The sequence below is a fragment of the Rhinolophus sinicus genome, linkage group LG06, assembly GCF_036562045.2.
Source record: "Rhinolophus sinicus isolate RSC01 linkage group LG06, ASM3656204v1, whole genome shotgun sequence".
Classification (NCBI taxonomy): Eukaryota; Metazoa; Chordata; class Mammalia; order Chiroptera; family Rhinolophidae; genus Rhinolophus; species Rhinolophus sinicus.
The window spans coordinates 2,730,013-2,752,614 of record NC_133756.1 but is presented as its reverse complement, the minus strand read 5'-3'; the positions used below and the strand labels follow the sequence as shown (position 1 = coordinate 2,752,614).

Below are 22,602 nucleotides of genomic sequence, written 5' to 3'. Positions count from 1 at the left end.
CTCCGTGCGGCTGACGACGGGACTGCTGTTCCCGTGCAACTGACAAGGGAAGATATCCCAAGAAATTCAGGGACTTGCTTTAAGGGCATCACGTCTATGGCAAAGTGGGGACTAGACTCCAGGCCTCCTGCTTCTCGAGGTCACACCACTCCCCACCACATGCACAACCACCAGAGACAGTGTGGTTTACTAATGTGATTTTTAAAAATACTTTTAATCAATCATTTCTTTTCTTATTTAAAATGTACAATTTGACGGTTTGACATATGTACACATCCATGATATTATCACCACGATGAAGATCATGAACATTTCCATAATTTCAAAAGTTTCCCCCACATAACCACTGGTCTGTTTTCTGTCACTATAGATTGGTCTGCATTTTCTACAATTTTATATAATTAAAATAATACAATATGCATTTGGGGGGGTCTGGCTTGTTTCATTGACCAGAGTTACTTTGAGACCCATGCACAGTGTGGCGTGCGGCAATGGCTTATATCTTTGCTGAGTAGTATTCTATCATGGGGCTATTCCCCAATCTGTTTATTCCTTTACCCAGGGATGCTGTGTCCAGCACTTGGCCATTACCAATAAACCTGCCATGAACATTTGTGTAGCAGGCTTTGTATGGACATGTGCTTTAATTTCTTTGGGTAAACACCTAGGAGTGGAATGCTGGATTATAAGGTAGATGTCTGGCTTTTTAAGAGACTGGCAAACGTTTTGAAAGTGTCTGTACCATTTTACATTCCTACCATCAGTGTGCATGAGTTCCAGTTTCTCCATATCCTGGCCAACACATGATGTAGTTAGTATTTTTAATTTCAGGCATTCTAATGGGTATGTCGTGGTATCTCACTGTGGTTTTAATTTGTATTTCCCTAATTATTAATAATGTTAGGCATCATTTCATGGGCTTATTTACAATCATATGTTTTCTTTGGTGAGGTATCTGTTCAAATCTTCTGCCTACTTTAAAACCTGAGTTGTTTGTTTTCTTTTTATTGAGTTCTGAGAGTTCTTTATATATTATACATTTATACTTCTGGATACAACTCTCTCTGAGATACATGATTTTCACATAGATGTGCCACATCTGGCACATCTGTGTCTGTGGCTTGTCTTTTCATTGGCATAACAGTGTATTCCAAATAGTAGAAGTTTTTAGTTTTGTCAAAGTCCAATTCATCAATATTTTCTTTTATGGATTTTGCTTTTGGTATTGTTTCTGTGTAACCCAAGCTCACAAATATTTATCTCCTATGTTCTATTCTGTAAGTTTTATAGTTTAAGGCTTTAATTTAGGCCTATGATCCATTTTGAGTTAATTTTTATACATGATGTGAGGTATAGATAAAAGTTCATTTTTTTCACATATGAATATAATTATCACAGCACGTTTGTTGGAAATACTATCTTGTCACCATTCAATTGCTTTTGTCAAAAAGCAGTTGTCTGTCTGTGTGGATTTATTTCTGGATTCTTTATTGTGTTCCATTGATCTGTCTGCTATGACATACTCTTTTGATAACTGTAGCTTTATCATGAGTCTTGACATTAGGTCATATTAGTCCTCCAACTTCATCTTTCTCAAAGTTGTTTTGGTTAAGTTCTTTGCATTTCCATATAAACTGTAGAATCAGCTTGTCAATTTCTACTCTCCCCACCCCCAAAAAAAATCCTGCTGGAATTTTGATTGTAATTGTGTTGAATCTATAGATAAATTTGGGGAGGATTAAGCCGACCTTGCTTTCCTAGAATAAACCCCATTTAGTCAAGATATATTATTATCCTTATAACATATCATTGTATTCTATTTGCTAAGATTTGGTCAATAACTTTTGTATCTATGTTCATCAGGGGTATTGGTCTGCAGTTTTCTTGTAAGGTCTTTAGTTTGGTTTTGGAATCAGAATAATGGTGGCTTCATAGAATGAGTTGAGAAATACTCCTTCCTCTTTCATTTCCTGGAAGAATTTGTGTCAAATTGGTATTATTTCTTCCTTAAATGTTTGGTAGAATTCACCAGTGAATCCATTTGAGCCTGAAGTTTTCTATGTGGGAAGTTTTTCAACTACAAGTTCAATTTCTTTATTTGATATAGGGCTATACAGGTTATGTATTTCTTAGTGAGTGAGCTTTGGCACTTTAGCTCTTTCGATACAGGGCTCTCCTGTTTCCAAGCAGATATCAACTGACCAACCCAGAGAGAGTATTTTTCTAAACAATCCCAAGATCATTCTTACCTCTCTTGCCCAACTGGCCTTGTAGGCTGTGACGCTGACCAGGGTATATGCAGCCACAGAGTGAGAGAAGGCGTGACCCCTACCCCAGGAAGGCAGTGGGATCCAGGGCTTTGGCCTCTAGTTCCTTTGATTCTCAAACCAACACATTGACCGGGATCTTGGCCTCCATACCAATCGCTGAACTTGAAAAGTTTTACTTTATAAAAGTGTGTCCATACGTCATTCGAGTTTTGGAGCCAATGTAGTCACAGAATCGAGTCTTGCCAATCAATGCTCATGTACATGTACATCCTCCTGCATCACTGCTCCCAGGGGTTAGCGCTGGAAGCTAACCACATCTCAACCAAATCAGGGACTAAACTTTCCAAAGTCTCCCAGTTGCCACTGGGGGGCACAAAAATCTCACAGCTGTGACTCCCCCTCAAGGCTTAGGGCAGGAAGTCCCCTTTCTCAGAGAAGGAAGCCTTGATGTGGTATTGGGGGACATGCTGAGCCATTAAAAGGAAGTTTCCATGGCAGGCACAGAGGGTATCTGAGACCCAACATCTGTGATTTCTTCTTTCTTCTCTAGAATCTCAACTCTGTTTCTCTTGGCAAAAATTTGGTTTATCTCCACAAATGTTTTGCCCTTGGTCTCAGGAATCACCACATAGATGTAAACAGCAGTGAGGAGGCAGATTCCAGCAAAGATGATGAAACTGTAGGCCCCAATGGCCTCCTAGGCCACAAGACAAAAATACAGGAGGGAAGGGAGGACAAAGAAATGACAGGGACAGTTCTGGGGGGGGGGGGGGCTTTGTGAGTCATGAAGGAGTTTCTGGGTGGCCAGTTTTAGTTTCACTTCTGGAAGAGTGAAATAGTTAGAAAATTGGGTCCTGTCCTCATATCAAAAATGATTACTTAGCCTTTTCACAAGAGCGATGTTATATCCTCTGGCCTTGAGGCATGGAGAACGTGGAGTTGATGTCCACACCTCCAGAAGCAGAGGAAGGGGGCAGCAGCAAGCGGATTTGCTCCCTCTCTCTGGCTTCAGCTTGTTTTTTATTGCCTTTGAACTTGGCAGACCAGAGCCCTTCACGATTTGAATGAGAGCTGCTCTCAGTACGTGGGAAACTGTCATACTCAGAGTTTGACGGAGGTGGTGCCATGTGTTTCATGGACCTTGAATGTGTCTGCCAGCCACCCCTTGTCGAATTAGCTGATGTTCTTAGTGAGCTGGGCAGGAACCACTGCTTATTTCCTGGAGCCCCTCCTGCCTTGAGGGTGTGCAGGGTGGAATAGGGAATGGGGCAAGGGGCCGCCCACCCCTGCTTCCCTCCGGACGTCCCCACTCACCTGAATGGAAGGGAACACAAAGCCCACGATGAAGTTGGTGAGCCAGTGCACTGCCCCGTCCACCATGAAGGCGGCTGGCCGGGAGGATTGCAGGAAGATCTCAGTCCTCACCACGGAGGGGACGGGACCTCGAGGGCAGAAAGCACAGGATGAATGGAGTGGAGAGGGGATCGGAGGCCCCTGCCCCCAACCCCAGACCCTTCTGAGCACAGCCTGGCCAACGAAAGAAGCCAGAGCACCAGTTTCCTCTCCCCTCTGGCTCCTCCTGGGTTCACCCACAGCTGCGTGGTGCAGGGTGGGGACAACCTCCTTCCGAGGTTCACAAAGAATCCTTTCTTCCCTCGTGTGGGTGTCATTTTGAAAATCTCAGACAGTGAAAGGGAGCAGAGCTCAAATGAGCTTTTGGGCTTGGAAAGTGCTTCCCCCTTGTGGTAGGTCTGGGGAATGGCAAGTGCCTGCTGCGGGCGCCTTACCTTGGGTCTGTTTCTCAACCTTTTTCCTTAGGGAGACTTGTCTAAACTGTCTAAAGCCATTCCCACGCCCTGTCCCCGCCCCCAAGCATCATCACTCATACAGTTTTAATACCACAGATACACTGTGTATCTGTTTATGTACTGTATGTTTATCTATGACTTTACACATAAAAAGAATAAAATTCTCTCCCTCCCCCAGCCAACTTCTGACCCTTGGGGGTGACAGGGACCACGCTGAAAATGCTCAGTCTCAATAGATGGAGATGTAAAGGAATTCAAAGCCCCCGAATGAGCTGCCCTGGGAACATCAAATGTGAAACTCGTAGGATCCAGAGGGAGGGAGCCTTCTTCACCGTTGAGGGGAGTGTCCTATTCGCCCTGTCCTGCCTCCTTCCTCCCCTCTTGGGGACCCGGAGCAATGCAGTTCCTTAGGACCTGGCTCACATGTCACACAGTCCAGGATCTGATCCCCAATCTGCCAGCACATCTGATTACCCACGTTCTTCACTAAGGAGCCCGAGGCCTGGAAAAGCTCAGTGGCTTGCTCTGGTGACACAGGCAGTGAGGGACAGAGCCCTAGAACCCAGGTCTCCCACACACACGCCCGACCTCTTGTTCCTGGGCCCTCCTGCCTCCACATACAGGGCACATGCCGAAAAGCCCACCTAAATACCCTTAAACACCACTGTATGGCCTCGTTCACAGCTCTGTCCCCCATGCATGGCACAGCACAGGAAAGCCGGTATCTATCCCATCAGTGTGTGTTGAATGGATCAGTGCCTTTATTTTGGTACCGTAACTGGAGGTCAGGGGACCAAAGGCAATTGAGCATCGGGTGGGCTCTGGGCTTGGAGGCTAAAGCAAGCGTGTAGAGGGTTTGGATGGAAACCGAGGTGCCCACAGTGGGGACTGGCTGGTACGAGCTCCCTTTTTGCAGAAGCTCAGCTCTGAGGCTGGGCACCTCTGGGAGTCACAGGAGATTGGCGGGGCCCAGGTCTGGCTGTGGCACTGGCTGGCACTTAGTAAATGTTTGTTGATTGAGTGAATGTGACTTGCAATGGCCTTTGAGGAAAAGGCAAACTGAGCTTGGCCTTCAAGTGTGGGTGGGGTTTGTACCGGAACAGAGGAAAAGGTAAAGGGCACATCAGCACAGCACGAGTCCAGGGCATGAGATCATTTGACAACTATTTGTCCAGATACAACGTGCTGGGTGGGCCCTGGAGGGGGTGCCGGGGTGTGCACGTACTCACTGGGCCCGATGGAATGTCCTGCGATGTAGGTGAAGACACAGATGACGCCAAGATAAGACAGCTCCGGGACCCTGCTCTGTGGGGAGAGGCATGGTGTCTGTGCCTGACAAGGCCCGGCCTGGGACCGCTGAGACCTCAGGGCCAAGACTCCACGTGCAGATGGGTCCACCTGCAGTCCCGCCTTCCCGCCACAGGTAGGAGCCACACCTGGATTTGAGCACCTACGTGGGCTTCAGGGGCGCTATGGACAAGAGCGCCAGGAAGATGAGAAGAGGGAGTGACATCCTGTTGTAGTTGACAGGCTTCCACAAGCCTTTTCTAGTTGAGAGTAATGTGACAGGAAGTGCACCTCCTTTTTTTTTTTTTTTTTAATTTTCTACCCTTCACAATTATCAACCCACTTCATCTTCATGATGTCCCTCTGAGCGAGGATATTATCATTTCAATCCTACAAGTGTGGACTCAGTGTACAGAGAGCCTGAGCACAGACGATGAGGACGTCCAGTCCCTCAGGGGTCAAGCAACGGCCCAGTCAGACGATCGGCAGGGCTGGAGCTGGCACCCGGACGCTGCACCAGCTGAGAGAATCCCCCCAGAAGCCATGGAACCAGGAGGGCTGCCAGGCCGTCTCTGCCCCCTACAGCCAGGGCAACGGCCGGCGCAAAACCAGGTACAGACTTAAACTAACTGGGCGTGGAACTGTTTCACTGCAGTTATGAGAAGGGCTACGAAGGAGTAGGTGGCACAGCGCTGCCGTGAGGTGGGCCAGGAACACCTCTCTCCATGAATTGTCCAATGAAAAATGACAGGGGAGAGGGACAGCCTCCAGAACACAGGATGACATGTGGTGAAGAGCCAGCTGAGGCTTCTGAGCAGAAGACGGACAATTTCTGATTCACGTTTCAAGAAAGACAGCTGTGGGTGGCGGGGCAGAAGCAGGCGGGCAGCTTGGGGTCCACTTCCAAACTTGACACAAGGGAGGGATGGCTGAGGCTGGAGGGGCCGTCCTGGACATGGTGCCATGTGGACATGGTGCCACGTGGGTATGTGTTCAGGCAGAGCCGATAGGACTGGCTGATCGGTTGGATAGAGGCAGTAAGACAAAAAGGGTTGCCAGAGACACCACCAAGGTTTCCCAGACGTAACTGGCAATTCTCTCCGTGGATAATGTCTAGTTCTATTTACTTGTTTTCACTTGCCTAAAGTCCCTAAAGTTTCTGCTAAACACTTAGATGAGTTTTAAAGTAAAAAAAATTAAGATCTTTAAAAAGGAAACTTTAATTAAACCAAGACAGGACTGTCACTAGTATTTTCCTCCCAGCCCTGTCCTTTGCTCCCCGCCAGCCCTGTCCCCAACAGGCTCCTGGGTGATTCCCTGAACATGGCCAGTTGTCTACCTGATGGTCTTTGCTCTCAGCCAGGAATTAAGAGGAAGTCATTACAGAAAGGACAGCTTGGAGAAGAAGGAAGACACTGTCTCTGAATTGCAAAATAACCTCTCTGCAGCTTCTCATCTTCACGTATGATTGCGGTTCCAAATATACAGTTTTAATTGAAAAGGGTTTCTGTCTGCGGGCGCAGTTACCACAAAAACAATGGCAAAGAAGTAAGGGAGGACGTACAAGACGCTGGTGTCTTCAGAACAGTTCATGTTATGGCCATCCTATGTATTTTCAAAATGTTCGTAGAACACAGGTAATAAATATAGGCTGAGAAAAATTACAAATTAAAATGATATATTTCTTGTCTGGGGAGAAAACAAGAAAGATTGTGTTCCAATCTTACTCTGACCCGATCTCCAATTACTTTATATCCTCTCATATGACTGTTTATTTTCCCACTTCATTCTGATCAGGTCTCCAAGATATTTCTAATATTAGAGACCGACATACATGCTGACATGAAGTCAGGTTTCAAGATGAGAGCGCCGCCTCCTTTTGCAACCTGGGGCATTATTTTTACGACACATTTATAAATCAAACCATGCTTACTTGCAGGGACAACTTGTGTTGTCCCTGCTCTAGTTAAGGCGATTTCCCTTTCTCCTATCACATACAAACACGTATGGTCCATGGTTATTACTTATCCTAACGCGAGTTTATTCTGTCGTCCACACCAACTTGGTTCCCATCTACTTCTACTTCTTGAATGGCATGACTTCTGATCTCCCTTCTCTTATATCCACTCTCGCTCATCATTGGTGGGTATTTTCTAGTGCATTTACATATTGAAATACCTATTTTGTTGTCAATTCTTCTTGTTTCTCCTTTACGTTATGGTTAGAGCATTCTATTTAGTTACTTAATCTGCATGACTGCGGGTCGGTGAGGGCCCTGTAGGACCAGGCATTACAAAGTACTTGCCGTGTAGGGGGTGTGGAGTTAGACGCGGCTGAGAACCAGCCTGGTCGCTTGGTGCTGGTTCTGTTACAGCGGCCTCCCACACGCCTGCAGGCTTGGGTCCCGCTCCCCTTCCCTGCGTGATGGGGCAGGGAAATTAATTCAGACCTGGAAGAGGAGCGCCATCATCAGGGTGAGGCAGGCCAAACCGCAGATGCCGTAGCCGACCAGCAGGAGGCGCCGTCTCCCCAGCCACTCAACAGTGAAAGCCTGGAGGAGAAGGGAAGAAGCTGAAGGGCTTGATGGCACTGGGGACGCCCCGAATTCTTGGACCTGGTGCCGCCATCCCCTCCTCCGGTCCCTCCCTAAGGGCCCCCTCTTACCTCTGCTGCCTACTACATGGAACATAGGCTGCTTATCTCGACGTGAGTTTGAGTTCACGCCATCAGACTATACCACAGCCCTTCCTTGTTTGTCTCAGGCACCAGCAGAGCCCTGGATCTCCACAACCTGCACCCCTCAACCCCACCCCACTGTCATGACCACACTTCCTAGTTTCTGTATTTGATGCTTTGACATCTTGGGGCCCCGCTGACCTCTGGAGGGACTACCGTGGTTAGCCAATTTCTAGACGCAGTAAACAAATCACCCTGAGCGTGCCTTTCATATGAAACCAACCCATCCAGAGCCCGCACCCCAACCACCTCCTCTCTGGGCTCTCACGCTCAGGGCCACTGCCCGCTGCCCTAATCACCCAGGGCAGGTACCAGACAACCGGGGCGGCCTCCGTGCCCCAGAGCCAGCCGAAACCATTCAAAGTGGCCAGTCCTGAGCCTGCTCGCCTGTCTTCCTGTTCCTTCCCACGGAAACCACAGGAAAGGCCTTTGTGCACCACCCCCCCACCCCCCACCCCCCGTCCCTGGTGCTTCTCCAAGTGGCCCTGTGTCATGCGGCCTGCCCCTCTCTCCCTCCTCTCACAATTTGGAACTGTGAGTGACAAACTATCTTTTTAATGGCAAACATCTGATATGTTGGCCTCATCATACCTGAATAATAATAAAACCTATGTTTTATTTTATTTATTTATTTATTTATTTTGTAAAAACCTATATTTTAAAATAGCCCCCTCCCACCATCTGCTGCTCCAATTCAGGCAATGGCCACCCAGAATCTGGTCTCACATCGTGAGGGTCCCCCTCACCCCACACACTTCCTTTTCCACTTCTCGGACATGCACCTTTTTCTCAGCCTGTACCTTCTCGAATATTCCACACAGAAGCCATGCTCCTTCTGGCCGGCATTCCTTCCTTTCCTCTGGTTCTGACACCATTTCCAGTTCTACTCCACCCCTACACCAGCGTCAACCACAGGGCCACACTGAGGGCCAACTCAGTGCCAGACCTTCCACGATCACTTTACGCACGTCACTTCCGTTTCTGCCAACAAGCCTACAGATGGGATTATCACTGCCCTCCAGTGAGGCCTGGCAGGAGCAACCCCAGCCCTGCACACACAACTTAGAGCAGTAAGGCCACCTTCCATGCCTGGTGCCCCATCCCCTTCTGGTCCCCAGGCAGAGAGGAGGCTCCCCTGTCTTTCTGGCTGGGGTTCTCCAGGTAAATGAAGAGGAAGAGGGGCCTACCTAGAGTAGAAGGGTTCTGAGGATGGAGGATGGATCTGCCCTAGAGGAAGAGGGGAGGGGCTAAGGGAATGAGCAGGAGGGAGGGTGGAGAATGGGGTTTGGGGCCTCGCTCCTGCCCCCAATCCTCCCATCACTCTCTCCTGCTGTTCCCCTTCACGTCTCCCTCCCACCCTGCTAAACCCTCTGAAAGTTGATTGGGCCTTAAATTGGCTCTGGGGAAAATACAAATAAGTAATAAAAAGCTTTCTAAAACACCTTTATCCTCACAAGTAACTCAAGAAGTAGGAATCAAAAAAATGTAAGACAACCATTGAAAAAGTTCTGGAGAAAAGAACGTCATGGTCACCTGACTTTGTACATGAGCAGACATACTTTTTGGATTCACTTTTTTAACAGCATATGCAAGAAGGCGTAAGTGGTTCAGATTTTAAATATAAAACTATGTAGTAACAGTTTTACACCAACAATAAATAACACCTACATCAGCATAATGGGTATTGCAATCACCGTCACCATTCTGCAAAGGAAGAAACTTGGCTTTGAAGGTATTAAGTAGCCAGGTCAAGGTCACACAGTGGTAAGTATGTGCACGTCCCGAAGCCCATGTCCCTCAGGTGATCCAGGACCTGTGCCCCCAGTGCCTCTCAGTGAACTCTGTGGGGCGCCTGTCTGCCTGCAGGGCACCTGCTTAGGACCTCCCCTCCCACCCCAGGGGAAAGGACGTTCCAGGTCACTCACCGAGATGACGGTCATCACAATGTTGACCACGCCAGCACCCACGGTGACGTACTGGGAGTGAGCAGCCTCCACGCCAGCGGATGTGTAGATCGTGTCTGCGTAGTAGTTTATCTAATACAGAAGCACAGGGCCTGTGAGGACAGGCTTACTTTTCCTGCTGCCACAACAAACAGTCTTGACATCCCAGAGAACCTCCCTTTGACAGGAAGATGGCAGTTGGTAGTGGGACAAAAGAGCTGTGACCTGGAGTCAGGAGACCTGGGATGGAGCCTGGCTGTGCCCGGCACCCCAGTTATACAGGTCCTCCCCTCCCTGAGACTCAGGTTCTGCGCCTATTATATGGGAGCTAGACTAGACGACTCTAAGACTTTTCCCTCCATCGCTTTGTTAGTCCACTATCTCAGCCTCCACAGAATGACACCTTGCCCTATATTCTGGGCCAAGCGAATCCCAAGCTCAGCTTCTCTCCCAGCCCAGGGCCCAGGACACACAGCCCTTCCGAAAGCCACACATGCTGTTGCCCACTCAGCGGCTCCTGCCAGGGGCTGTCTACCACTCCCAACATCACTTGTTAAATGTTCACGAGGCCCTGAAGGCCTGATGCCACCTCTTCCTGACACTTTACTTGTGTACCAACTGGATTACCCACCCAATCACAGACATTTATGGAAGCAACCCCCGGACTCCCAGCATGTGTTTTTCAGATCTCCACCCTTCCCTCCACACCACCCATAGCTCCAGTTACAGTCAAAGAACCATGTTCACAGAAAGCGATGCCACCAACGGTCGCAGATAAGTGAGTCCAAGGTGGCTCGTGATCCAAACTGTGTTCATTAACCACCTCCCGTGGGAACCTGAAATTGGTTCTAGAAGGTCTCCAGCTCATCTCAGCCAGCTAGTCTCTTGAAGAGAGGTGAAAGGACTATCGGCAGGGGACATTTTCTCTTGGGGACTGGGAAGCAAAGAAAAGGTTCTGTAGCAAGAGAAAAGTGAGGCTGGCATGAGAGAGAAGTAGAGTGGAGAGACAGAGAGAATTTCCCTGGTTCCCTCAAGACATTCAGTCCTCGCTTCTGGGCTGCTCCTAATGGATGCCCAGCTGCGTCCCTGGCCTTCCGCTGCTTGAGCTGCTTCTGTAAATTAAGTCTGGTTCTGCTTGAGCCTTTTCCAGGGATGCCTTGCTCCTTGCAACAATAACATCCTGTGCAATAGGGTGCAATTACCTGGCGGCCATGTATTTAGGACTCTGGCTTATCCCAGCTACTGAGGAGTGAGCTACAGCCACTGGTTTTTCATTCTCATTCCTCCTGGATACAGAACTCAGCTTTGCACACTTGGAACTTTGGAACAATATGCACACTACAGTACTCATGTGCATACTATTCTTGATAATTTAGTAAATGTTTGTTGGGTTTAATAAAATCAAGTGGCTTTCAAGAGGACCGGAAGTTCTGTGAGAGAACGTTGCTTGGATACCGCAGTAGCCCCACTGCAGGGCTAATCACCCCTCCTTGGGACCTCCTGCCGACTGCTGGGCACACTGGCCAGCCCCTCACGGCCCGACGTACCGCGTTGACCCCGGAAAGCTGCTGGCCGGCCATGAGCACAATGATGGAGATGAGCTGCCATCGCAGAGGCTGGAAGGTGAAGAGGTTGAGCACGGACAGGCGGCCCTCAGCCTTCTCGGCCTCCGCCTCCACACGCATTTCCTCCATCTCGTCATCCACATCAGCCCAGCCTCTCAGTTTCCTCAGAGCTGCAGGGAGCAGAGCGGCCTCATCTCATTGCTGATGGCACTTACGCATGGCTTAGGGTAGCCGGGGGCAGCTCCCCACAAGCTTGGCCCACCTCTGGCCACAGGCTGTTCTCCCAGTGTGGAATGCTCACTGACCCCAACTAGGTCCCTAACATTGGGATGGTGTCCCCAACCACAACCACACCCACCCTGGTCAAGCTCGTAACTTTCAACACCCATCAGCCATGATGTTGACCGTGACCTTGTCTGCCTTCTCTGCTGGACCACACCGCAGAGCTTCACCACCACAGTTCTACTCTCTCCCATCTGCACCTGCATCTCCGAGCGCTTCTCCCCATCCCGTCACCTGCCCGCTCTCTGCTTTGAGACGTTTGGGCAGGTGTGGGAGGTGGCAGGGAAGAGAGAGGGTGAGAGGGTCTTGACAGAGCAGCCTGTATCTCCGGTACCTTGCCGAGCTGTGTTTTCATCTCTTTTCTGAATCAGCGTGTAACGTGGGCTCTCAGGGAAGAAAGGCAGAGAGAGCAGCTGTAGCAGCGCAGGGACCCCCGTGAGTGCCAAGAGCACAGGCCAGCCTGGAACAAACCGACACCAAGAACTGACTGCCAGGGATCCCTGGGGGCTCTGGGCACGCTCCAGCTGACCTTCCCCATGTCCCAACACTCTCCTCTTACAAGGTCACTTCCCATGGCTTTCTAGCCCTCGGTGAGAGCCAAGGACAGCAGGGATCTAGTCCTTGCCAAGATGTGGCTGCCCAGGACCCAACCACACAGGGTTTCCACATTTTAAAATGGAGAAAATAATTACAATTTTAAAACGATATGTTATCAGTTCCTTTTGCGGGAAGAGCACTGCTTTTCTTAGGAACAGTATATGATTTAAAAGTGTGAGCCCTAGAGAAAATGAAGCCATGTCTTGTTGCTAATTTTATGGCTACGAATGACATCTCTCCCTCACTAGAGGCTGGGTAGGGGGCGGGGGTGTACCCAGCACAGTGGCTGTGGAAGCTCCTTCGGGAAGGATCGGGTTAAGCAGGACATACTGAGTCAGCTAACCCCTGCCAGCTGTGATGGGAATTGGATGATTGATTTACCCCCTCTACACTTGTTGTGTCATCAGTAAAGATGATGATATGATGGTGATAATAACAAAGCGCCACACCCAGTGTGGTGAGGGCTGGAAGAGAGAGCACACGCGAGGCATCAGTGCCAGGTGGCTCTGGGCAGCAGCCAGCCAGCATGCCTTCATTCAGGTCCCCTTCCATGATTAGAGCGCGTAACGTTCAACTACACTGGGGCAGTCTGGGAATCGTTAGAACTAATGACCTTTCATTGAGCACCTACTGGGTTCCAAGTCCCTTCATCGTACTTTGGGGACAAAGACATAAATCCACCCACTAAGGAATTTGTGTCATTTGAAAACGTTTATGAAAAAACAAAAGCAAACCCCACTGCACTCACTTCCCCCAGTGACTGTTTCACCCCTTCTCCTCTCTCCTAAACGTCCACCCTCACCCCTTGCCCCACCCTCACCCCCACCCCCCCAACTCTCCCCCACCCGCCCCGCCCGCTCTCTAGCAATGGGTTTGCCTCCTATTTCATTGAGAAAATAGAAGCAACCAGAAGAACATGTCTACAAGCGCCATACCCAGCCGGTAACAGCTGTGTTGTGTGCTGCCTGACGGCCCTGTCCATGTCCTGGCTACTGGCTCATTCCCAGAGCCGCCATGTACTCTGTTATTTCTCCCAGCTGACAGAAAACCTCTCCTCTCCAGCCCACTCCCCCTTCCAGCTACCACCCAACTTCTCTCCTTCCCTTTATATTAGGTTGGTGCAAAGGTAATTGTGGTTTTCGCAGTTATTTGTAACCTTTTAAACCGCAATTATTTTTGCACCAACCTAATAGTCAGACTCCCAAGAGTTGTGTACGTCTCTTGTCTCCTAGTCTCCTTCTATTCCCAAGCTCAACTTGTCCCCATCACTCACCAAAACTGTCCTTCTCAAGGTCACCCATGTCACCAAACTGCACATTACTCAGCCCAAAGATCACCTCTGGAACTCAACGGACTTGCTCCGCCAGTGACATGGGCACAGCTGAGCGAATAGCTGGACCCAGCGCCTGCAGCCCCCATGTGCTCCCCACATACCCTCTTCCCTTTGACCTTGGGGTGCCACCAATACCTGTAGGATTGCCCAGGATGGCCTGCAGGCTGAAGATCTGCGCTAGGAAGATTCCCACGATGACAAAAACTTCAGTCATTGTCCCCAGGGTGCCCCTAAGGTTCTTGGGAGCCAACTCCCCCAGGTACATGGGAAGGGCACTGTAGGAGATGCCTGGGTCCAGCAAAACAAAAATCAGGAGAGTAGCAAAGAAATCCCAGCCTCCCGTGACCTGGGACCTGGGACCCTGAGACTTAATTCAGTTCCATCTCATGATCCCCGAGCTTCATGGTGTCAGAACTGCTGACAGGCAGCTTGCTCAGCCCCCACCTCCCTCCAGGGAGATGGAAATGGGCCATGTGGGCTGTTTAGTTTGCAATTAGGAGGAAACCCTTCCAGAATCCTCAAACTCTCAGGGGACGCTGGCAGGGTGTGAGAAGAATTTCATCTCCGTCCTAGTTGTAGAGCTGGGGCCACCTGCCCTGGGTAGTGGGACTTAAAGACAACTCTCTGACTTACTTTCTGACTTTTCTAAGGCACAGATTACTTGTATCACTTTTTTTAAAATAGAAGAAACCACCGCAGGTAAGAAATGGGGCTCTCCTGCTGACCAAGGCCCCAAATTCTGTATTCCTTTTCCTCGAAGCCCTCGTCTTCAGTGTACACTGCATGTCCTCCTCAGAAGACACCTTGTAAAGCCTTGTCACTTACTGATACTTCAATTAAATGTATTGGGGTAGTTACTGTTTAATAATATTATGTAAATATATAATATGACATCTGTATACTCCCTTGCGTGCTCACCACTCAAAAGTTACTAAAGATCCTTCCCTGAGAGGTTTTGTTAAATAATAGGGAGGGGAGAGAGAACATGAGGTTTGCGAGGGCCTGGAAACAGAGAGATACCCCAGGAGGGAAATGAGCCAGGCAGAACCAGGAAGACCCTCATCTCCCCTGCCCCAGCCTTGACCGGTGGTGCTGGGCCTCAGACCCTTTCCCGCTTGGTGAACCTGAGCGTGGGCTTGGGGCTTCAGCTGTCACTCCAGGTACCTGCACAGACTCCCACCACCACTCGTGAAAAGATGATCAGCTCAAAAGCCTTGGCCACTTTGCTGACTCCCATCAAGATGGCAGGGACGATGGCGAAGATGTTGTTGATCAGCAGGGTTCCCTTTCTGCAAGGACAGCAGAGCCCAGAGGGCAGGGGGCTGAGGCGGCAGAAGCTCTCCTGACACCAACTCCTATTCCCCAGGCAGCCATTACAAGGGCGGGAATGTGCCTGAGAGGGCTGGTGGCCAGGAAGAACAGGAAAGCAAGGACCGACAGACAGAAGTCCCAGGTTGGGTGCGGTGTGGGGACATGCTAGCAATTGGAGCTGACTGAGAACAGCAGGGAAGGACAAAGAATGAGATGCCTCCGCAGGTAGGGAGCCTTCTGTCACTGGTGGTAGTCAAGCAGAGACCAGACTAGATGAAGATTGCCAGGGATGTTGAACAGAGGCTTCCACAACAGGGGGATACAGAGTCGGACTAGGTGATCTCTCAGATTCCTTCCAAGGCTGAAAACCCATAAGTCTATGAAGGAGAGGGAGGGGGTGTCCGAGAAACACAACTATGCTGTCTGTCCCCTGCCTGTCACTCACAATCTACCCCTCCCTTCCAGTCTATGCTCTGTGCCCCCCATGCTGGCTTCCATCAATGGCTCCCTTATCCCCCTCACCCTCTTTGGCTTGGGTTTTGCCAGAGGAGAAAACAGTGGGGAATCAGGAAGGAATGGGGTGCCCCAGTTGTGGAGCAGCTGCTGGCTTCACCACTCTGATTTTCCCACACTCCGCTCAGCTTTGGGGACCATCAGACCCCTGAATGTCACTGTGTGCTGAACCAGGGGGTCGGGCTCTGATGACAGGAGTGGGGGTGGGATTAGGGGGTAGGGGGTCTTTAAAGAGAAACCCAGAAACCCCTCCTGAGGGGTAGCATAGAGTACTGTGAAAATTCTCTGCCAGGCAGCATTGGACTAACCAGATATGCAGACTGGCTTTCTCAGACCCCTTTTCTCTCCTGGGGCAGCTGTACCCCTGAGAGAGCTGCATCAGAGCCCAAACTCTGAGAGCAGGGGATCAGCCAGCCCTGAAGCCAGAGAGAACAAACTGTGCACCCGAGCCAGCCCTCCCCCAGCGCTTCCTGCTGACCAGGAAGCCATAGTTTAGCTCAGGGCTGTCTGGACCCCACTGGGACAAGGAGAGCTCTAATGCATCAGCCAGTCTCAGGGTTCTCATCTGCAAAATGATGGAGGTGAAGGAATCCATCGCAAAGGTTCCTCCACTGCCAAAGTCCTGTGACTGTTGGTTCAGGCAGGAAGTGGAGGCCAAGCCTGAGCTTCTAGAACAGTCCAGTCACTCCTGGTGTAGCAGAGAACAGCACAGTCTGAATCACAAAAAAGTCTGGATTATGGCATCATTACGACATATTGAATGTTTCCTTCATTCAAGTGCACAGCATATGGCACATCAATTGTTAATCAAGTATCTAGAAGAAGAGGTCCCACTGGTCCTGCTTCAATAAATAACTAATTTTCAATTGCCAATATTTTCTTCCATGCATGAAAACTGAATTGCCACAGTTCTTTAGAAGTTAGCTTCTTTAGAGGGTTTTCCACTCACACCCACAAACTGTCCACCTTGGTACAGCAAATCCAAGTGTAGCTGTGAAATCCAAAGAGTGGGTGTGGTCCGAGAGAATTCCCAGGTGTGTCAGCCTGAGACTTTGGCTCACACCCTTCCTTCCCAGGAACCTTGACCTGGGCTACCTCCCTTATCTGTGGAGTCACGTCTTTGCAGCACCTGAGCTTAGGCATAAAGAGTGTTAGTGAGTCCGTGCAAGCCAAGCAAAGTACAAAGAGCTACTGTGCCTTCTCGAAGAAGACACGAGACAGGACCATGTGGAGTGACTCAGTCTCAACCCCAAACCTCAGAACAACACTGACGAGGCCACGCAGGGAGAGGCTGCAGCTATTACAACTTGGAGCCACAGGCCACCTGACCACAAATTAAACCCAGTCAATAAGCATTTATTGAGTACCTGCTGGAAGTGCTGACCAGGCACTAGTACCGTCAAGAACTTTGATCAAAGGCTGTACCACCTCCGTGGGGTTGACGACGGGACTGCTGTTCCCGTGCAACTGACAAGGGAAGAAATCCCAAGAAATTCAGGGACTTGCTTTAAGGGTATCACGTCTATGGCAAAGTGGGGACTAGACTCCAGGCCTCCTGCTTTTCAAGGTCACACCACTCCCCACCACATGCACAACAACCAGAGACAGTGTGGTTTACTAATGTGATTTTAAATGAGAATAGCACACCTCCTGTTTACCTGCCGCATTTGTCAACCAGCAGGCCAACGATCAGTGACCCCAACAAGCCGCCCAGAGGAAACATGGATACAGTGCAAGACCACAGGAGAAGCATGACCTTCTCGTCCATGAATGTTCCATGCCGCTCGAAGTAGGTGTCATTATAAAATGACTTCAAGACCTGGAAAACATTGCCCCATCAGCAGCCAAGAATACTGGGCGACTCATGAGAGATAATGAGGTAATATTCTCAGCTGCCTGTTGCCATTGTTCTGAAGGACGCTTCTGCCAATACCCCGAGGGTGTCACAATTGATTCTCTGTTGTTACCTGAGAATGAAAAAGCCTACTGTACGATGGGCGAGATGAGGAACCAGATTGCACAAAAAGGGGTTAAAAAAATTCACTTTGCAGGGTCTTATTCTGCAAGAGGCAACATAAATATTATTATTAATTGTGTGACTTTGGACAAGTTATAGTACCGCTATAAGCCTTAGTTTCCTCATTGGTTATAGAAACAATATCTACCTAATAGAGAATTGGTGGCCATTCAATGTGATATAGTGATGGTACATTGCTTAACCAAGAAAAGATGTCCCATCGATAGTAGTAATTATATCACTATATGCCATGAGCAACTACTGTAGTACCTCCTCTAAAGCAAATGCTGAATAAAGTATAGCTATAAACTGATGACACTGCTTTTTAAAGTACAGCAGAACTTATATACCCAAGTGAATGGTAACAGACCCTGGGTCCTGTCCTTGCCCTTTCAGGGACTTTCTCCCTGCGGTTGTCCCCTATCTGTCCTGCATCACTGGCTCTTCCCTCTTTATTGCATCCTTCCTCTTAGTACACAAACATGACTCCTGCCTTACAATAACGTAACATGATCCCCTCATCTCCCCTCACTAAGCTTCATATTTTGCTCCTCTGTGCCGCAAAATTCCTGCAAAAAGCAGTCTGTCCTCACCGTCATTCCTCAATCCCCCCCATTCTCCTTTGAACCCATTCCAGTCAAGCTTTTCCTCCAGCTCTCACCTCAGCTGCTCTTGTCAAGGGCACTCCTGCCCTCCATGAGGTCAAAGCCAGTGGTCAGCTGTCAGTCCTCATCTTGACTTATCAGCAGAGGTGTCCCTGCCTCCTATCTTTTACTAGGCCTTGGGGACATTTCCCTCAGGTTCGTCCTCACCTACAGGGGCTCCTTCTCTTTTTCCTTTGCTTCCCCCAACCCCAACCCCAATCCCCAAATGCCCCAGCATTTAGTCCTTGACCCCATTCTCTCTGCTATCTGCAAGCGGCCCTCCCAGGGGAAGGGCAGTGGGACTAAGGCCCAAAGCAACTGGGCAGTGAAGCCAGGTTCCCCCCACCCCACTCTACCCCACTCCAGTGTCCCATTGAACCTGGAAAGGATGAAACTCCAGGGAGAAACAACCCTAGTCACCCCCTGGTCTCCAGAAGCGGGCATCCAGGGAGTGCTTGGGGGAGATGGCAGCTTCCGGAAGGAAGATGGCGGCCTCCACAGAGGAAAATGGCGGCAGCCTCCCAGTCACCTTGTACCTACCTTGTGTGGCGTGTTGACCACAGCGATGTTGTAGCCGTACTGGAAGGCCGAGCCAAAGGCTGCACTCAATGTCGCCAGTACTAGCGTGGGCTGGAGCCTCTGTAGAAGATGAGAGACTCTGGGGGGTGGAACTTAGGACTTCTGGAAGTGGGGTTGAGGCTGGGCCGGAAGTAGGGGACCCCAGGCTGTGCCCTGGGAAGGTGGAGGTCGTGGCAGGCTGGGGGCCTGCAGCCCAAGGCTGGGAGTGGGGCTCTCAGAGGTCTGAGACATGGGGGCGGGGGGAGTGCGCATGCATCGTTTCCCGTTCCTCAACTGCATTCATTCCCTCCTTGCATATATATCTGAGCATCAAATGTGCCTGGCCCTGGATGAGGTGGGGGTGCTTCAGGAAAAGGTGCAGCATCGCACTGCCCTTGTAGAGCTTACATTCTAGTGAGGGTAGGTGGGGGAGGGAGGGGAGAACAAACAGATATGAGAATTCCAAATAACGATGATGCTATGAGGACACTAAAACAAGGTAACAGGAGGGAAAGAGGGGTTGTGTTCGGTAGGGTGGACAGAAAAGGCCTCTCTGAGGAGGTGCCTTGGAGCTGAGCCCTTAATGGATTAGGGGGAGCAGACTGTGAGCATCTGGGGAGGAGTGTTCATGGAGGGAGCAACAGAGAGACCCTGAAGCACACATGTGGGTTGTCTTTCATTCCAGGGCAGGGATCAGGAAAACCAAGGCAACTGTGCTTCCTTGGCTACCACAGCACCCAGGGAAGCTCAGGGGAACTGGCCCCAGAGCCAGAGTCTGAGGAGGGGGTGGCAGAATTGGGGCAGGATCTGTGGCTGCCTGAATCGGTGCCTCCCAGGACTCAGCCTTTCCTGGGTGGGGTGGGCATCTCCCTCTATTCAGGTGAGAAACTAGCTGGTCTAGAGCCAGGGTCGCTGGACCATCCTCCCACCGTTCTGCTTGCCTGTTAACTGCACCCCTGACCAGCTGCCTGACTGCCAAAAGCCCTCAGCCCCGTACACCTGGGAACCAGAAGAGCAAGATGCAGGATTCAGGCACCTTCAGTGGTTGGGGAACAGGACGTGGGCAAAGGTTGGAGGGAGGTGACATCTCCAACGTCATCCAGTCTCCCACATTTCATTGGAGCTGGACTCAACCTCCCTCACTCAACAATGATTTAGGAGAGATGGTGAAATGTATCTGCTTTAGGACACATGTTGAAAGTAGAGTCTACAAAATGTGCTACTGGATTGAAATGGGAATCCAGCTGGGTGAAGAGTAGTTTAAAAAATCATCTTATATTTGTATAATTGTTACACGTCTCAAGGTATTTTTACACATAGATTATTTCATTTCATAATAACAAGAGGCTGGGGAAGGTCACAGTGAGTCAAGGTCCAAGTTCTTCCTCTTGCCAGTTTTAAGACCCTAGGAAAGTCATTTCAATGGGTTTCTAGACTATAACACATATTGTCTGCTTCTCAGGATTCCTGCAGGTATCAAATGGTTGAAGAGTTTTGCAAATGTGAATAATGACTATTCTGAGATAGCACCTTATTAATAAATATCCAGTGAAAGACGGTAAGTTCCTATCATTCAGGACAGTAGAGGTACCACCACCGTGATATTCCACACAGAACCTCATACTGAGATTGTCAGAGAAGAGCTGTGTTGGTTGATGAAGCTGCCTCCCCCCTCACTGATCTCCCAGGGCTGGCGACACCCCAGGAAAGGCAGGGGCAGTGCTGTCCTCTCCTTGCCAGAAGCACTTCAAAAGCTTTCCCCTCCAGCCACAGAACCCTTCTCCCAATGGGAAAGGGACAGTGACAGTTTCTTAGACTCGGCACTTACCGCCTCCCTGGGTGGGGTGGGCGTCTCCATCCTGTTCAGGGGAGAAACAGGTGTGCTCCCAAGCGATACCCGGGTCCTGCTCAGTGCCGACTGCTTGCCCAGGACCAGCTGTTTCTCTCCTCGGCCTGTGTGGTTTTATTACCCTCTGGCCTCTGGACCCTGCTGACTTTCCCCAGGAGCACATTTTCCTTGGATGTACTGATAAGATAAATTTCACACACAGCATGAATTTTGTCTTTGCATCTGCCAAGCCCCAAACCAGAACCTCCTCAATGGCACCAAGGAGGGGAAAAAACACTATCTGCCATTAGTCCCTAGAAATGAGGAGTCCTGGAAACCCAGTCAGGCCTGGTGGCCAGGATCTCAATGCTTCTCCCGTGTTTGTTCTCTGTGCCTCCTCTTACAAATTTGGAGTAATTGTCCATATTTGGGGAAAGAACAAATGGAATACTTTTAAAGACATACAACTTAATTGTTTCTAATTACACTTACTGGTATTAAAGAAGTCAGTAAAATATTGAACACAGGTGCTCATTTCAGAATTCTCTCTATCAGCAAAAAATAAAGTAGGGAATGACTGAATAAATTATGACAGACCAACTGGTTGGAATGCCAGGCTGCCAGTTCAAAGGATAATTATGAAAATTACATAAGAATGTGGAAACATGTCATGAAGTTTATGGCAAATGGCCAAAGCCAAATACACTGGGTGCCTGGGTGAAAATGTGTCAGCGTGTGGAAAGTAGCATGATGGTACACCATAGGAATAAGAGAACTTGAGGTCCTTGTTTCTCCTAATGGTCTGCTCGTGACAATTTAGGTATTTTCTAAAGTACAATATGTTTTCTCTGCTGTGCCCTCATTCCTTCTGAAGCCTGGCTAGTAAACTGTTAGGAACGGCACGTGTCTTTTGTCCCCTGCTAGCTCTGTCACGTAAGAATGGGCCCTGGGCTGGGACACTGCCTGACCAAGACAGAAAGAGCCCTCACAGTCCATGCTGACCTTGTCACCTTGTGAGGAACTCTTTGTCTTGTTTCGGGCTCAGTGTGTGCTCCTGTGTGCTGCTTAAAGAGCATGTGGCAATGGCCCCCAGGCACACCCCAGCTTTCTGTATTTCAGACCCCATGAGTGAGGACTGAGGGTAGAGCCACACTGCCCTCCACCCCTACAGAGTGGGGGCGGGGGCAGGCACATTGTAAGAGGCTGGATCTTGTACACACTCTCTTTTCCTGCTATAGAGGTAGTTGCTGCACCACTTGTGCCCGGTGTGTGAACTATCTGTTCTCAGTGACCTTGAATCATGCACTAGTCTCTCCCTTAGATGGCACTTACCTGCCTTTTCACCTTGACTGCATGGCCTGGCCACCCAGTGAACAGTGAAATATTAACATTCATATTTCTACTAACAGTCTGTTCAAGGCAGCCTAGGTTTTCTCTATCATGCTCCTCAAAATTCTTCCAAGCTCTTCCCAATGCCCCATGCCAAAGCCATTTCCATAGTTTTAGGTATTTGTCATCACTTCCCCCAATCCCTAGTACCAAGTACCAAGGTCCCTATGAGTTTCCTGTGGCTGTGGTAACAAATTACAAAAACTCAGTGGCTTAAAACAACACGCATTTCTTACCTCCTAGTTCTGGTAATTGTGACACGGTTCTCGCTGGGCTAAAGTCAAGATGTCAGCAGGCAGGCCTGTGTTCCTTCTGGAGGCCCCAGGGGAGAATCTACTTCCTTGCTTTTCCAGCCTCTAGAAGCCACTTGCATTCCTGGCTCCTGGCCCCCTCCTCTGTCTTCAAAGGCAACAACATGTGACTGAGTCTTTCTGGTTCTCACTCTCCAAAGTGATTACATTGGTCCCACTGGAATAATCCATCTCAGGGTTAGCTGGTTAGCAATGTTAATTCCATCTGCA

General features: G+C 49.5%; 1 protein-coding gene across 1 annotated transcript; it reads right to left on the bottom strand.

Annotated features, from left to right (window-relative positions):
• Positions 1–259: 259 nt before the first annotated feature.
• On the bottom strand, positions 260–20,886 carry SLC2A7 (solute carrier family 2 member 7). Its single transcript, XM_019746667.2, has 12 exons — positions 20,693–20,886; positions 18,847–18,945; positions 17,304–17,464; positions 14,986–15,110; positions 13,957–14,109; positions 12,226–12,351; positions 11,592–11,779; positions 10,027–10,137; positions 7,815–7,916; positions 5,308–5,383; positions 3,585–3,712; positions 260–2,967 (listed from the first exon to the last, which is right to left on the bottom strand). The coding sequence occupies exons 1-12, from the start codon at positions 20,720–20,722 to the stop codon at positions 2,746–2,748; spliced, it is 1,521 nt and encodes a 506-aa protein (XP_019602226.2). The 5' UTR covers positions 20,723–20,886; the 3' UTR covers positions 260–2,745.
• Between the last annotated feature and the right edge of the window lie 1,716 nt (positions 20,887–22,602).

Coding starts and splice junctions, on each gene's coding strand:
- SLC2A7 (XM_019746667.2), bottom strand. CDS start 20,722: ATGGAGACGCCCACCCCACCCAGGGAGGCG. Junction 15,111..17,303: donor CTGGTTGACAAATGCGGCAG/GTAAACAGGAGG, acceptor CTGTCCTTGCAG/AAAGGGAACCCTGCTGATCA. Junction 5,384..7,814: donor TGATGGCGCTCCTCTTCCAG/GTCTGAATTAAT, acceptor CTCTCCCCACAG/AGCAGGGTCCCGGAGCTGTC.